This window comes from Exophiala mesophila (assembly GCF_000836275.1).
Source record: "Exophiala mesophila strain CBS 40295 unplaced genomic scaffold supercont1.9, whole genome shotgun sequence".
Classification (NCBI taxonomy): Eukaryota; Fungi; Ascomycota; class Eurotiomycetes; order Chaetothyriales; family Herpotrichiellaceae; genus Exophiala; species Exophiala mesophila.
The window spans coordinates 69,435-82,286 of record NW_015622512.1 but is presented as its reverse complement, the minus strand read 5'-3'; the positions used below and the strand labels follow the sequence as shown (position 1 = coordinate 82,286).

The 12,852-nt window shown below is 50.0% G+C and overlaps 5 protein-coding genes across 6 annotated transcripts; 2 read left to right on the top strand and 3 right to left on the bottom strand.

The window, feature by feature from the left end:
* Positions 1 to 267: 267 nt before the first annotated feature.
* On the bottom strand, positions 268 to 885 carry PV10_09237 (uncharacterized protein; the record flags this gene model as incomplete). The annotated part of the gene is made up of 1 exon (XM_016374368.1): positions 268 to 885. The coding sequence occupies one exon, from the start codon at positions 883 to 885 to the stop codon at positions 268 to 270; it is 618 nt and encodes a 205-aa protein (XP_016219534.1).
* Positions 886 to 2,130: 1,245 nt separating this feature from the next.
* Positions 2,131 to 3,790, top strand: PV10_09236 (uncharacterized protein). Its single transcript, XM_016374367.1, has one exon. The coding sequence runs from the start codon at positions 2,457 to 2,459 to the stop codon at positions 3,600 to 3,602; it is 1,146 nt and encodes a 381-aa protein (XP_016219533.1). The 5' UTR covers positions 2,131 to 2,456; the 3' UTR covers positions 3,603 to 3,790.
* PV10_09235 (uncharacterized protein) lies at positions 2,935 to 5,360 on the bottom strand. Its single transcript, XM_016374366.1, has one exon. It carries the CDS (start codon positions 5,349 to 5,351, stop codon positions 4,557 to 4,559), a length of 795 nt encoding a protein of 264 aa, XP_016219532.1. The 5' UTR covers positions 5,352 to 5,360; the 3' UTR covers positions 2,935 to 4,556.
* Positions 5,361 to 7,626: 2,266 nt separating this feature from the next.
* PV10_09234 (uncharacterized protein) lies at positions 7,627 to 9,519 on the top strand. The gene is made up of 4 exons (XM_016374365.1): positions 7,627 to 7,860; positions 7,911 to 7,960; positions 8,032 to 8,426; positions 8,502 to 9,519. Exons 1-4 carry the CDS (start codon positions 7,731 to 7,733, stop codon positions 8,905 to 8,907), a joined length of 981 nt encoding a protein of 326 aa, XP_016219531.1. The 5' UTR covers positions 7,627 to 7,730; the 3' UTR covers positions 8,908 to 9,519.
* PV10_09233 lies at positions 8,309 to 11,841 on the bottom strand. 2 transcript variants are annotated; one of them, XM_016374363.1, is made up of 9 exons: positions 11,545 to 11,841; positions 11,415 to 11,489; positions 10,930 to 11,358; positions 10,761 to 10,870; positions 10,434 to 10,706; positions 10,128 to 10,379; positions 9,807 to 10,075; positions 9,498 to 9,758; positions 8,309 to 9,430 (listed from the first exon to the last, which is right to left on the bottom strand). In XM_016374363.1, the coding sequence occupies exons 1-9, from the start codon at positions 11,586 to 11,588 to the stop codon at positions 9,182 to 9,184; spliced, it is 1,962 nt and encodes a 653-aa protein (XP_016219529.1). In that variant the 5' UTR covers positions 11,589 to 11,841; the 3' UTR covers positions 8,309 to 9,181. The 2 variants fall into 2 exon arrangements, with proteins under 2 accessions (XP_016219529.1, XP_016219530.1); XM_016374364.1 differs by having other exon boundaries at positions 9,498 to 10,075.
* Positions 11,842 to 12,852: the final 1,011 nt, after the last annotated feature.

Genomic DNA, 12,852 nt, shown 5'->3' with positions numbered 1-12,852 from the left:
ACCACTTCATCGAGTCCGATAGGATCGGGCTTCCGCATGTCTGGTTGGCACCGAAGATCTTGTAATCTCAAGTTGAGCTCAGGCTCTTAATTGACATAATAAACAACACTAATTTACTTGCTCTGGTCAGCTTTTCGTTACTATCTCCAGGTATATTGAAGTAGGAAACAGCGTTTCGAACACTGAGATGGGCTTTCGACAATCAATATAATTAATCGTATCCCATTGATTTCTCAAAACAATTGCTCCCCACACTTAATTCGACGCTTAGGACAACATTCCAGCAGGATAAGGCATGGGAAGGCTATTTCGGCGAGGACCATTATATTGTTGGCCCTTTTTGGTGGCACCTTGGATGGCGGAGAAAGATTTGCCAGACTTGACAGGGACAAGTGGCTGTGACTGACTAGCACCAGTCTTGCGAGAGCTGCTGAGTTTATCGTGGCCGGGTTCTTTGAAGTTCGAGGTAGCTTTAGAGGTTGTCGTCTTGGATTTCTGATCTCTAGCAGAGCTTGGTTCAGGCAATTGGATGGCCACACGGCGGGCTTCGGACACAGATGACTTGGCCGGGTTATGAGGAACCTCAGCTTTGGCCGGTGGTGGGGTCAAGGACTCTTGAGGCAAAGCCACCTGTAATGGCGAAGCAGTTGTATTGGCCTTGATCGTCTCAACAGGAGCCGCCTTTGAAGAGTTGGCCAGGGGCTTCTGGTGATGGGGGTTTAGACGTGGAATGTGACTTTCAGCAGCATCTTTGATGCTATGCCAATAGTCGACTGAATGGAGATTGCCATGCTCGATGAGATTGCGGTTCTCGTACAAGTAGAATAAGGACGAGAAAAGTATGACCAGGCCCAGCAGGGACGGTATACGAGTAATCATCCGCATGTCGCTTAACGGGAATAGATAGGATTAATGATGAGTTGCTGAGTGTTGAATGCTGGTTCAACAGAGACGTCCGGGTGGTGAATGATATGCTGAATTCGAGACAACGCTCGCTGGGATACTTCCAACCAACTAAAGAACAATGGCTACCTAACCTTTTGGCCGTATGTAGAGTGGTGCTACCCGGGGGTAATGCATGCAACAACTGGTGATGCCTAGGTCCCGTCCCCTACACAGTGCTTTGGGATGACCACCTGGGCAGCCATATCGAAGGTTTCTGTCATTACAAGCGAGTACAGACCTGTATGATCTGAGAGAAAACACTCGTGGCGAAATGTAAATGACAACAGAGTGATGCGAGTGCTGTCTAGAGTCGGTTCATCACGAGCGATCGACGACGTGCCGCTTGGAGAGTTCCTGAATTTGGTTGAAAGTTAGGCTGGCCCATCTGGCCTGTGCGTACCTTTTCCAAGACTGGAAGCCAAGCAGGAAGGCCAGGGTGCCGGGTGCCTGTACCGTCACGATGGGTGTGACACAAGGTTGGGCCAGTTCCCCTCGCGCACGGACAGGCTGAGGTTTGCCACATGGCTTTTGACGGCTTTTGTCGGATCAGCCAAAGTGACAGGGTCTGATGGTCTGAGCTGACATATGACATATCCATCGAAGTCCAAGCTCCTCGATGGGTACGATGGGCTGGAGAAACGGGACATTATTATGCAGCGGCAGGATCAGGTACCGGGGTATGCTCGCATGAAACACGGAGTTACAATCTACGGAGTACGGAGTACTTCTAGAGACCCCGTGACTTTGACTTTCGTGACGAATGCCTGAAACTCAGGGGAAGGGAGAAGCACCAATCAGCTGCGTTAGAAGATGGTGCTGAGCGACCCCACCTACGGCGAAGAATAAGCACCCAAGAACCAGAACTGTGGTACCTCAACCGTGCGTTTAAAATTTTCTTCCAAAATCCAGCGACACCACCAGACTGTGTATCTATGTAGATAGTGATGCATCAATATGTATGTGTATTGGGAATTTATTATGGCATGTCAGTAGCATTCCTGAGCAACGGTGTTAGAGTGGCATTCCTGATTTAAGTGACGCGTAGCGCCGCCGTAGGCCACATTCCTCATTAAAATGCCATGACCCATGAGATCTTCTGGAGTTCGCCTAGATTGAACTAGCTTCAAAAATAGAACCCTGTCACCCAATCTGGCCCAAACCCGTAAGGTGCCACTCACCAACACCCTTCGCCTCCCCCCCCTTCGACCCTCGTTCAGCTCCATCAAAGGGACGAGAACTACTTGTAAAATGCCGTGCTGAGATTTGCATGCGCTCACCATTGACAATCGAGATGGGTACCTAATCACTACTATCACTATCTCACCCTCACGCTATCTGCAACACTGTATGGGCTTTCAAGCGCCCTGTCTTGATCCCCGCAGCCTCGACTTTCGATCGATTCACTCAACCTTCATCTCTCAACGCTCATCCCTCTACCTTCTCAATCCTCTCAATCCTCGACCGGCTCCCTTACCCTCTCTTCACTTATCATCGGCCACCTTCCTTCAATCATGGGCCTACGCTTGCCGTCGCCAGCAGCCCCAAGTGATCCTGAAAAAGAGTCCTTTCAGTCTGTTGGAGGCATCGTCTCTGTGGTTAGAAGACGTCTGAGACGCATCCTCCTGGGACTCGTTGCCCTGATTGTTCTGTTTAGCCTGTTCCACATCCCTGCCAGGCCGGCGCACCTGGTCGAGTCATCAACCTATGCGCTTACCCTATCTCGACCTCCACTCCCATATCAGAACAGTTTCTTGCCGCTCGAGCAGGCACGACAGGTATGCAGCACCCAGGAGTTTGAGATCTTTCCCGATAGGAAAAACCATCGCAAGGTCTACGACCTTTTCTTGATTGGGACCGAACTGGATTGGCTTGAAATCCGCCTCAACGAACTACATCGGCACGTCGACTACTTTGTCATTGTCGAGTCCTCTCGCACTTTTACCGACCATCCTAAACCCCTTCACTTCCAAGATAATTTTGAAAGATTTGCCCGGTTCGCGCCCCAGATCATATACCGCCAGATCGACTTCCAGGGAATGGAAGACAACTCCACTTGGGAACGCGAGCACTACCAACGGAACGCAATGTACGACCTCGTTTTTCCCAGTCTCTTGGGCAGCCAAGCTCCGGCTCTGAACGATGTCCTGCTCGTCTCCGACATTGACGAGATCCCCCGTCCTTCCACTATAACCCTCCTCCGGAACTGCATGTTCCCTGAACGCACCACGCTCCGAAGTCGCTTCTTCTACTATTCCTTCCAATGGGAGCACGATGGAGGTGATTGGAACCATCCCCAGGCAACCTTTTACCAGGGGAGTTTCACCATCAAGCCAGAGGATCTTCGTATGGGCCGTGGCGATTGGGACATCTCAAACTCGTCTTGGCATTGCAGCAGCTGTTTCGAGACCGTGGCCCAGATGGACGATAAGATCGGTTCCTTCTCCCACACCGAATACGATCGCCCAGAATTTCGAGATCCTGCCGAGATCGTTCGTCGCGTCCGCAATGGCCTCGACCTATTCGACCGCGAGAGTGAAAAGTACAACAAGGTCGATGCTACAGTTGATCTACCCCAGTACCTCAAGGACAATAACAAGCGATTTGCTTTCATGATTGATCGCGACCCTGAAAACGCAAACTTCAAAGATTTTCCTTGACCGTTGGCCCTCTTTTGTACGATAATGGCTTTGCAGGAGCCTGGACGGGAATGTGGGATTTCATGTACGGCGTTTGTCAATGGACTTGTCCTGGAAGGTGTGAATCGGATATTTTTGCCATGTAAAACCACGTGTGTCATTTAGATATTCTCATATCCTGGTCATCATCAACTTTGCCATCAGTTTCATTCCCGCCATTCCCGCCATTCCTTGCATAACACCGCCTCTTTGGCATCTCACTGTCATTTCTCTTCTCCTGGCTTGCCTTGTCGGTGACGTGGCCTCTGATCATCAACAGACAGCCGTTGTCCCGTCGGCTCTCCTTGTAGGCCAGTGGGGAGGCTCGCGGGCGGAAACGCTTCGACTGATGTGAAAGTATCAAACAACGTAAGAGGGCTCAAAGAACCAATATCACCCATGACGGGCCAGTTGCTTCCCAGTCCGGAAGATCTCTTGTTTTTCGTTATGCCCGCTTGGGCTCCTGCATGTCTGTCGAGGGCGAGAGGTTGCATGCACTTCGAATCGACCAACTTTGTAGCATGTTGTGTTTGAGTCCACATCCACCCAATCGAGATGGTCTGCTTGCATACTCCATATTCCCGCGATTGCACAGCCGAGCCAGAAGGCATTCTGCATGTGGTAGGAAAGGAGATCAGTGAAAACAGATAGAATCGTCACAAATAAGACAAATCATGGCCAAATGCTCAGTGGCTCCAGAAGATGGAAAATCATGCGACGAAATTGTCAAACAATTATCATCTCCATGGTCTTGTCCACTAAACTTGAGTGGACGATGTGATATACGGTCACATCAGAGGTCGTTTGTTTGCGCCCATTTCAGGCCGCCATCTCTTCATCAAAGGGGCCCTTGGAAGGGTTTGAGATCGCGACGGGAGAACACGCAAGTGCAAAAAAGTGCCGGAAAGACGTCTCTGTGCAGAGGGATGCAGTCAATCACCGAGACCTGATCGGAGACAAGTCCAAAGAGTCCCAGAATGTACTTGAGATGGCTTGAGGGAATTTCTGGCCGACTTTCCATGACCAAACACTCCACTCACAGAGCTTCTCATCATCCCAGCCGCCATCTTCATCGGCCTGCTCTCTTCCATCAGCAACGCACTCTAGACCTCCAGATTCTAAAAGGTCCCAGATCTCTCTGATCTGATCAAGATATGCCACACGCATTGCCCAGGTGATTATCAGCCGTGCAGACGGATCGGGGGCAAGCCAGCGAAAGATCGCTTTGGACAACAACTCGGGGTGCTCTTCGGAATACATGGTGTCGGCGGCGAGAATGATTTGCGACTTGTCAGTATCAGCTGAAAGTCGCTCGCCAGACGGGAGAATAATGAAATCGGGTTCACTCCAGTCTAGAGTACCGCATTCCACCGTGCTATGGATGTTGGCTTTGTTGAGGCTGATGTTGGTGGTCAACGCCGGCAGAATAGGCGTTAGATCAGTCAGAAAGACCGGCCTCTGCCATAGACGGGCGGCTGTCAAACCCACCAAGCCCGTACCTGCTCCAAGTTCCAGGATAGGCACCCTACTCGAAGTATCGATCGGGGCTGAGAATTTATGCAACAGACTGGCGAGGATGAAGCCTGATGTCCACGTGATTAGACCCAGATTATGAGCACGAAGAGCTGGCTCCGAGATCTCAATGTGTACAAGCTCATCATTGGCGTCAGGAACTGAGAACACTCGTGACATTGAAAGATCCTTGACGATGAATCGTGAGCGATACAGCATGAGGTGGGAAAATCCAAGGCAAACAGAGCCATTTTCTGTCGTTGAAGAGGGTTGAAATATAGGCTTGGCACTTGGCATTTTATACGTTGAAGTATCTCTCGAATTTGGCACTGCGGTGGGGTAAAGATATCCGTTCTGCAAATGCCCGTTGTCGCCTGCATCGTCGTCATCGTCGTCATTGTCGTCATCGTCGTCAGTGCGCCCCTCTTTCTAACCATTCATCAACATCATGATTGACACTTCGGCATAGATATCAACTTCTTTTGCCTGCCATTAATGCTCTAGCCTTTACGTAAGGGATGCGGAGCGAGGTTAGTGTCTCTACGAAGTCCCGACTCCCCCTGGGTTCCCCATCTTGTCCCCATGTCCCCCTGCTGGTAGAAAAAATAAGCAACTGCATCGTGGATTAACACCAAACCGTTGCTGTTTTCGGTCCCACTTCCTCGTGGGTACAATTCGGATGGTCCTGGCTTCCAATGGCAGTGGGCTTATGGAACAGTGGTACCTTATGGGGGTGCCCTCTCCGTATCAGTTCTGCGTGATAAGCTGGGCCGACCCCATGTTTGGAAGGAAATGTTATGCTACATGCAGTCTCTCAATCTCTCTCAGTCTCTCTCAGTTTCTTCTGCCTATTGAATGTGTAATCCTTTAAACCATGCCTCTCGTTGTGAGCCCTTCAGCCTGGCCCGCAACTTGGCCCGAACCTGATTATGAAACCCCCATGACACGAGGCAACCCTGCGCTCTTTGTCGTCACATTCGGAATGCGGTTATACTGTCGCCAGTTTGTTGTTCGGTAATTCGGTATTGACGACTCTCTTATAGTCGCAGGATTCTTGAGTAACGAATGACCTCCTACAATCCTTCCTACGCTGGCAAGTATAAATGTGGGAATGAAAGGGCACCCATTGTTTCAGCGCAGCAGCTTCAGTGCTTTCTGACATCTAGTCATCCATACTGCCCATGTTCCTCACTGCTCAACTTAATCTGACAGTTCGACGGAGAGTGGGATCGTGCACCTTATTCTCGGCCGGACTTCTGACTGGTGGTGGTGGATGTGCAAGATTGCACTTTTTACTCAAGGTCACCATGACCTACCTGCCGGAGCATAATACCCACGATATCACACGGGAAGGATAGCCAATCTTTATATGATGCTTTCCTTTTTAGTCGCATACAATGACAGCTAGTTTTCCAGGGCTCTAACAGACATTGAGGCGAAGCTTGCAATTATTTGGGCTTCAGTTCCAGCTGTCAAAATACTATTGCTCCGTCAAATTGCTCGTCACCTTTCCAGGCTTCAAGCGTCGGTCCGCTCCGCCTCGTTCAGGGAAACGCCTTCAAGAAACCTAATCAAACTCGAGGTAGAGCTCACAAATGATCTAGAGCGTCAAGTGGACCATCGATGTTTCAAGCAAGGGGAAGGTGCTCTGGGAAATCTTGATAACGTCAAGACCCCGGCATTTCGGATCGAACAAATATCTGAAGATCAAGGACATGCTGCTCTTCCGGAATCTATTGTAAAGTAGCGAGAATGCCTGATCCGCACATTGCTTCCCTCATGTAAATGCCAGGTCGGTGTGTTCAATCCAGATAACAACAGACTGAGTCTTTCCCGCTTTTTAACTACACTGGCGTCCAAATGAGCCCTGACCTACCTAATGGGATCAAGGAGGTGTGCGGTCACGTGATGAGTATCAGGGCCATTGTATCGAGGGTCTACAGGTCTAGGTAGTTTGACCCTCGATGCGATGGTAAAGTAGTCATATACTATCCCTATGCCATCGAGGGTGATTTTTAGACTCTGCGGCCTTATCGTGACGTATGCAGGCATTTGGCCAATGAAATACGTGCTGGGAGGTTCAGGTCTAGAACACCTTGATCGATATCGTCAAAATGGCTTTGAAAATCAGGGCGGAAAGCGACTTCTGCAGGGCAGAACAGGTCCAAGCTATGTCACCGTGAAAAAATTGGCGCTGTGGTACGTGGCATCAAGACAGCATGGCACATGCTACCAGCTTCAGACAGGTGGCTCGTGCCCAAGCAAGTTGCGCAGAGGGTGGCGAGCAGAACGCTCCTACCAGTACCCTATTGTGCAAAGGTCCAACCAGAGCCCACAGCCTATGATTATGCACAATGTTGATCGATCTATCGAACACTCTCTGGACGAATAGGGCCAATTTATCCGAATCTGGACGCACAGGCGCGAGAAGATAAATCTCTTCACTGAACAAGGTCTAGACCCTCCGAGACAACGTTTGAAGCACAGGGTGATTGTTGATCTGGTTCAAGGTAAGCAACGGGACAATATAAGTCAGCAAGTTCGTCATTCACAGTCAAGGCTTTTCGCATCGAGAATTCACATCCACTCCCAGAAAATATGAGATATACTTCGTTTGTCGGAGGGATGCTCGTCAGCCTCGCCTCTGAAGTTGTTGCTGAATCTGTGACAAAATGCGGCAATACTGGCCTGGAGAGTTACTATAACTCGACCACCTTGCCATACGTCTGTAAGTTGGATAAATCTAACTGATCACTCATTCTTGCTAACGAGTATCAGTCTACAACAATCCTTGGGGGAACGATGGTTCTGGCTTCTCTTGTATCACTGTACGTAACTTGCTCGTTACCTGCTAATTCTTGGTGGCTGAACGTGTGCTAATGCCAACTGTCCGTCTCAGGTGAAAAATAACGGGACAGCCTTCGATTCAACCTGGCGCTGGCTCAACAATTCGGACAAGGTGCACGCATACCCACATTTCAAGCTCGACTCGCCGCTCTACCCACTCTTGGTGGAAGACTTGGCTTCTGTTGATTTCACCGGCGACTTCAGCATCAATGTCACGTCTGCCGTGGGTGAGAGCCCGGAAGCTCGAGAAGAGGCGTTGACGGATGAGGATGTGCAATATAACGTTGCTTTGGACATGTTTCTGGATGCCAATGAGACCCAGGCTATGGCCGAGCTCCCGGCATACGAAATCATGATTTGGATGTCTTACTCTTACCGGGTCTACCCCGTGGGAATCGACACGTCGACGCCCGACAAGGATCAATTCATTGTCAACGGCACCCGATTGTGAGTCCTCATGGTCCCCCTTGTTCTCATGCACTCATGCATGGTAGCAAGTTGTCTGACACTGTTGTTGTGCAGCTTTTTGTTTCATGGTAACAACACCCAAGGCCAAACTGTCTTCTCCTGGCTCCCTGAACACAATCTCACGCATGCATCTGGCGATTACTCGCCATTGATCCACTATCTTTGGCAGTTTGACTTTATGCCTTCAGACCTCTACCTCGGAACCATCCAGTTCGGCACCGAAGAATTCCATTCACAGAGCGAGGTACTCTTTTCTGCTGGCAATTACAGCCTAGGCATCAGCGAAAATCAGGAGCTCCAAGTGTCACAACTGGAGGCACCAAAGCCAGTCCCTGTTCCCGATCAAGTGCCCACTATGAAGAGATTTGAAACGCAGAATAGTGCTGGTCCTGCTACGCAGACGCAGCTGTTCTTCACAATTATCGTGGCCATCATTGCTGCTCTGATAGTGGCTAAATGACGTTTCGTCCTTTAACCTGAGGCATTATGCCAATCCTCAAGCGAATGTCCATAGGTCAGCATACAACACTTCCATCAACACTTCCGCCAACACGTCGCAGAGTGGACATGTCCTGGCTTTTGACATCAGTCTTCCAGATCAGAAGGACTGCTCAACAGCCATGGACTCCTCTTATCGCGGGCTTGTGACCATACCCCCAACAAGAACGAGTGGAAACCCACCCTATTCCGGGTCCCAAGACCACCTCAGAATCGGGTTTCTTGGCTCCATTGGCCTAAAATCGATTCACGATTTTGTCTGCAATGCTACTGCGACGTCGTCCGCCCATAGCTTCGCTCTGGCGGCGAATGGTCTCGACGAACTCCTTGTCGTTATCAACATGGCCTTCGAACGACCATAGAGCAGGGCACGGGCCAAGCTTTCGTCGGAAGATATAGGTCTTTATCCACCATGGAAGGACAGTACCCACTTGATGGCGCATGAATGTCCTCGTGGGAATAGCAAAGATGTAGTCGAGTTCCTCCTATAACATGGTTAGGGAGGATTAATGTTTGAGACAATAGTGCCCATCCTGCACGGTAATTACGTACTAATGTCCTTTGTTTCGTTTCGGGTAGAAAAAGGAAGATCATGATTAAAGCGATGATGTTCAGGCCCGCATAGAACCCGAATGCTCCCGTTGGAGTCATTGCATCCAGCATCCGTGGGAAGGTGATGGAGAGCACTGCTGCCCAGAACAAGCACGTTGCCACTGCCCATGCCATGCCAACTTCACGGTGAGAGAGAGGAAAAACCTCAGCAGAGTATGTGAATGGAACGGGGCCTTCTCCTGGAGAGTAAAAGGCGGCAAACTAGGCTGGGTCAGTGTAGATTCTCTTGTAATTCTTAGGTCAACCCACAAGATAAATGAACAGAGCAACGAGACCAAGGTGTGCAGTGTTACTCTCAGGAATCAAGTAGCAGAGTCCAGCAGCTAGGAGAGTCCATGCCATCTGTGGGAACGTGAACAACAGAAGAGAGCGACGACCAAAAGTGTCGATGGTCCAAATGGCTGGCCAGGCAAAGACAAAGTTGACGAGACCGAAACCCCAGGAGGCCAGTAGTGATTCGGTGACAGAGGCACCAGCTTGCTCAAACACCGTTGAGCTATAGAATGCAATGATATTGACTTTGGGAATGTCAGCCAGGCGACCGGCGGGACGGTGATTGCTAGTACTCACTTCCGCACATCTGCTGAGCGATCATGACAGTGAAGGACGCCAGAGTAGCACGTCGAACTCGAGGGATGGTGAAAAGCTGAATGAAGCGGGAGACATAATTACTATTCTTGCTGACCAAAGAGGCCTCCATTCTCAGCTGTGCAAAGATATAATACGTGTCACGAGCAGCTTGTAGCTCTGTGTTGCGCAGTCTTTTAAGTGAGCGAAATGCTTTTCGGTACTGGCCATTTTTGATGTACCAACGAGGAGATTCTAGATGTATCAGTCATCTTGGCAATTCAAAGGGAATTGGTATCTGAAACCAACCTGGACAGAAGTATACACCAATTAACAGAGGCAATGCTGGAATAAGCGCAGAGCCAAATTGTAGTCTCCATGAGATTGAACCAGTATCTTTAACAGCGAGATTGGCACACGTGCCCAGGAAGATGCCAAATGCCGTCCACATTTGCCAGCTCATGACTAGAGCGCCACGGATAGAGGCTGGTGCGTTTTCGGCGCTGAATATGGGGACAGTGGAGCCTTTACAGCCCATCCCTATACCTAGTAGTAAACGAGTGACAAGTAATTGTTCCCAAGCTGAAATGGTATCAGTTGATCGGTTAAAACAGATGGTTTGATGTCATGACTTACTTTGAGCGACAGCACTACCAATAGGTGCCAAGAAGCAGAAGACTGCAGAGACGAAGATTGTTCCTCGTCGTCCAAAATACTTGTTCAGAGGGTCTGAGCACCAACATCCACTAGTGAAAGGTCAACATGAGTGATACACTGCAGGGAGAGGAAGCAGGATGGTACGGACAGAAAGGCAGAGGCGATGTATGGGCCGGCATTGATCAGGCCTTGATACCATTGATTTCGTGCGGCTTCAGGATTGGGTTGGCCATCGACAGTTGAAGAGACGGGGATTCCCAGAGCGTCAGGAAAGGACAAGTTGGCGCCGTTGGAACCGGTTTGATCCCAGCCCTGCACTGCAGCACCAATTGAACACAGGATGATGGTAAAGTACAAAGATTTGGGCTGACGCCATTTATGCAAAACTTCATTGCGGATGGCCTCCTTTTCGGGTTCGGTCAGGTCGGGAACTGATTCAAAAGCTGGGGGGTCTTTTGCGACCAAAGCACCCCTGACCAGAAGGCCTGTCAGATCTTGGAAGCCGTTTTCTTTGGCAAACTCTTCCACATCCTTGATCACCTGCTCGTTTGACAGATGGGCCAGGGGATTCTTGATCCTGATGTGGATCAGTGTGAGTGTTATGGTAGTTGGTATCCAATGGAGCTTGCTTACTTTGCAGTTGCACTATCTTGGAGGTCAACGTGATCTGTACCAGGAACCTGACCAACATGCTTCTCATCGTCGCTACTGGGATATGCTGTCAGCATGGTAGACGATAAAAGAATGTATGAGAACGCCTTGCCTCACTCGTGGTTGCTGCTGGACCTCAGTGTCACGAGACTCCATTTTTGAGTGGAATCGCAAATTTATTATGCTCTCGCTGGTAAGTTAGAGAGATTGGATGTAGATGGAGAGTATTGCGCAGGGTGGGATTGGTTTTATCGCTGAATTGTCAGCCGATTCCAGTGAAGGCGGGGAACTCTGGCCCGTGCGTGACATGTTTGAAGTTTGAAGAGGCCGATGGGACACGTCCCGCATGTCCATTTCTGAAGGCGAAAGGACGGGACTAGAGTGTGGACCTCTCAGGGGATATAGTAGACGGCCTGGATGGCGTCGACTGAGGGAGGACCATATCAATGGACAGAAAGCCGAGAAACCATGTATGCTGACGTACCTGACCCGCCTCCATGTCAATATGGATGGTGAATCGATGAGTCGCATGACGATTCCCTCATATCAATGGGTTAGATGCTGGAAGCGGAAAGGCAAGATCGACTGTGAATCCCCGCCTGGATCTGCATTGCAACGGTGGGGAAGCCACAAGCCCTGGCTCAAAGGCTTGGCTCTCTTGTTGGGGCTTGTTTGTGTGCCAATAGCAACCAAGCATCTATATCTGCTGCTTAAAACGCTGATCATGACGTCAGCTCTGGCTTCCCTAAAGCTTACCTAGTCTGTAAACGGCAACCACCTACAATTCATACCTGGTTGGCAGGTGTAACCCTGGCTTTCCCCGGGTTGAACATCAGTTGGTAGAGCCATATAATGCCATGTCCCATCGAGCATCTCATATTTACGGAGTTGTGGCATGGATAGCTTTAAAGTGGTAACGCCCGTTTGCGTAGCTTACGCGTTCCAACAGGGCGGCTGGAAGTACTGTAATGTGCCCGGGCAATATACATAGGGCCGCGATAGGTTGGGTCTGCGGCGATCAGTGGGCGTGCTCTTCTGTATTCTCTCTGATCTCCTTTCTGATTGCTTCGGGTCCTCGGCTTGAGTAGCCACCTTGAGCATATGGGCAACATGTAGAGGCGCTGACGCCGAGAAGGGATCTGACGGGATTACAGTCCCAATGTCTCCAACCCTACCCATCTACCTACGTTTATACTTGCAGTGTCATAACCATCAAAATATCAGGCGTCCAGGTTTCACTGTGGGTAGGCGGTACCGAACTTGATTCGATATCGTCGTTCATGATCGCATGCCAGCCTCCCACCTCGACGCGCGAGCTCCAAGTATCCTGCATCGCAAATTCTTCTGGATCCGATCCCACAGTGCCTAGGGATAGATAGACCTTGCCATTCTCTTTACAAGCTATCATCTATCGTCGGTC

Bases quoted from the DNA above. Each gene is read 5' to 3' on its own strand.
- PV10_09236 (XM_016374367.1), top strand. From the start codon at position 2,457: ATGGGCCTACGCTTGCCGTCGCCAGCAGCCCCAAGTGATCCTGAAAAA.
- PV10_09235 (XM_016374366.1), bottom strand. From the start codon at position 5,351: ATGCTGTATCGCTCACGATTCATCGTCAAGGATCTTTCAATGTCACGA.
- PV10_09234 (XM_016374365.1), top strand. From the start codon at position 7,731: ATGAGATATACTTCGTTTGTCGGAGGGATGCTCGTCAGCCTCGCCTCT. The intron at 7,961-8,031 runs GTACGTAACTTG...TGTCCGTCTCAG, and splicing joins CTGGCTTCTCTTGTATCACT to GTGAAAAATAACGGGACAGC. The intron at 8,427-8,501 runs GTGAGTCCTCAT...GTTGTTGTGCAG, and splicing joins ATTGTCAACGGCACCCGATT to CTTTTTGTTTCATGGTAACA.
- PV10_09233 (XM_016374363.1), bottom strand. From the start codon at position 11,588: ATGGAGTCTCGTGACACTGAGGTCCAGCAGCAACCACGAGTGAG. The intron at 10,871-10,929 runs GTCCGTACCATC...ACCTTTCACTAG, and splicing joins TACATCGCCTCTGCCTTTCT to TGGATGTTGGTGCTCAGACC. The intron at 9,431-9,497 runs GTACGTAATTAC...ACCATGTTATAG, and splicing joins AAACGAAACAAAGGACATTA to GAGGAACTCGACTACATCTT.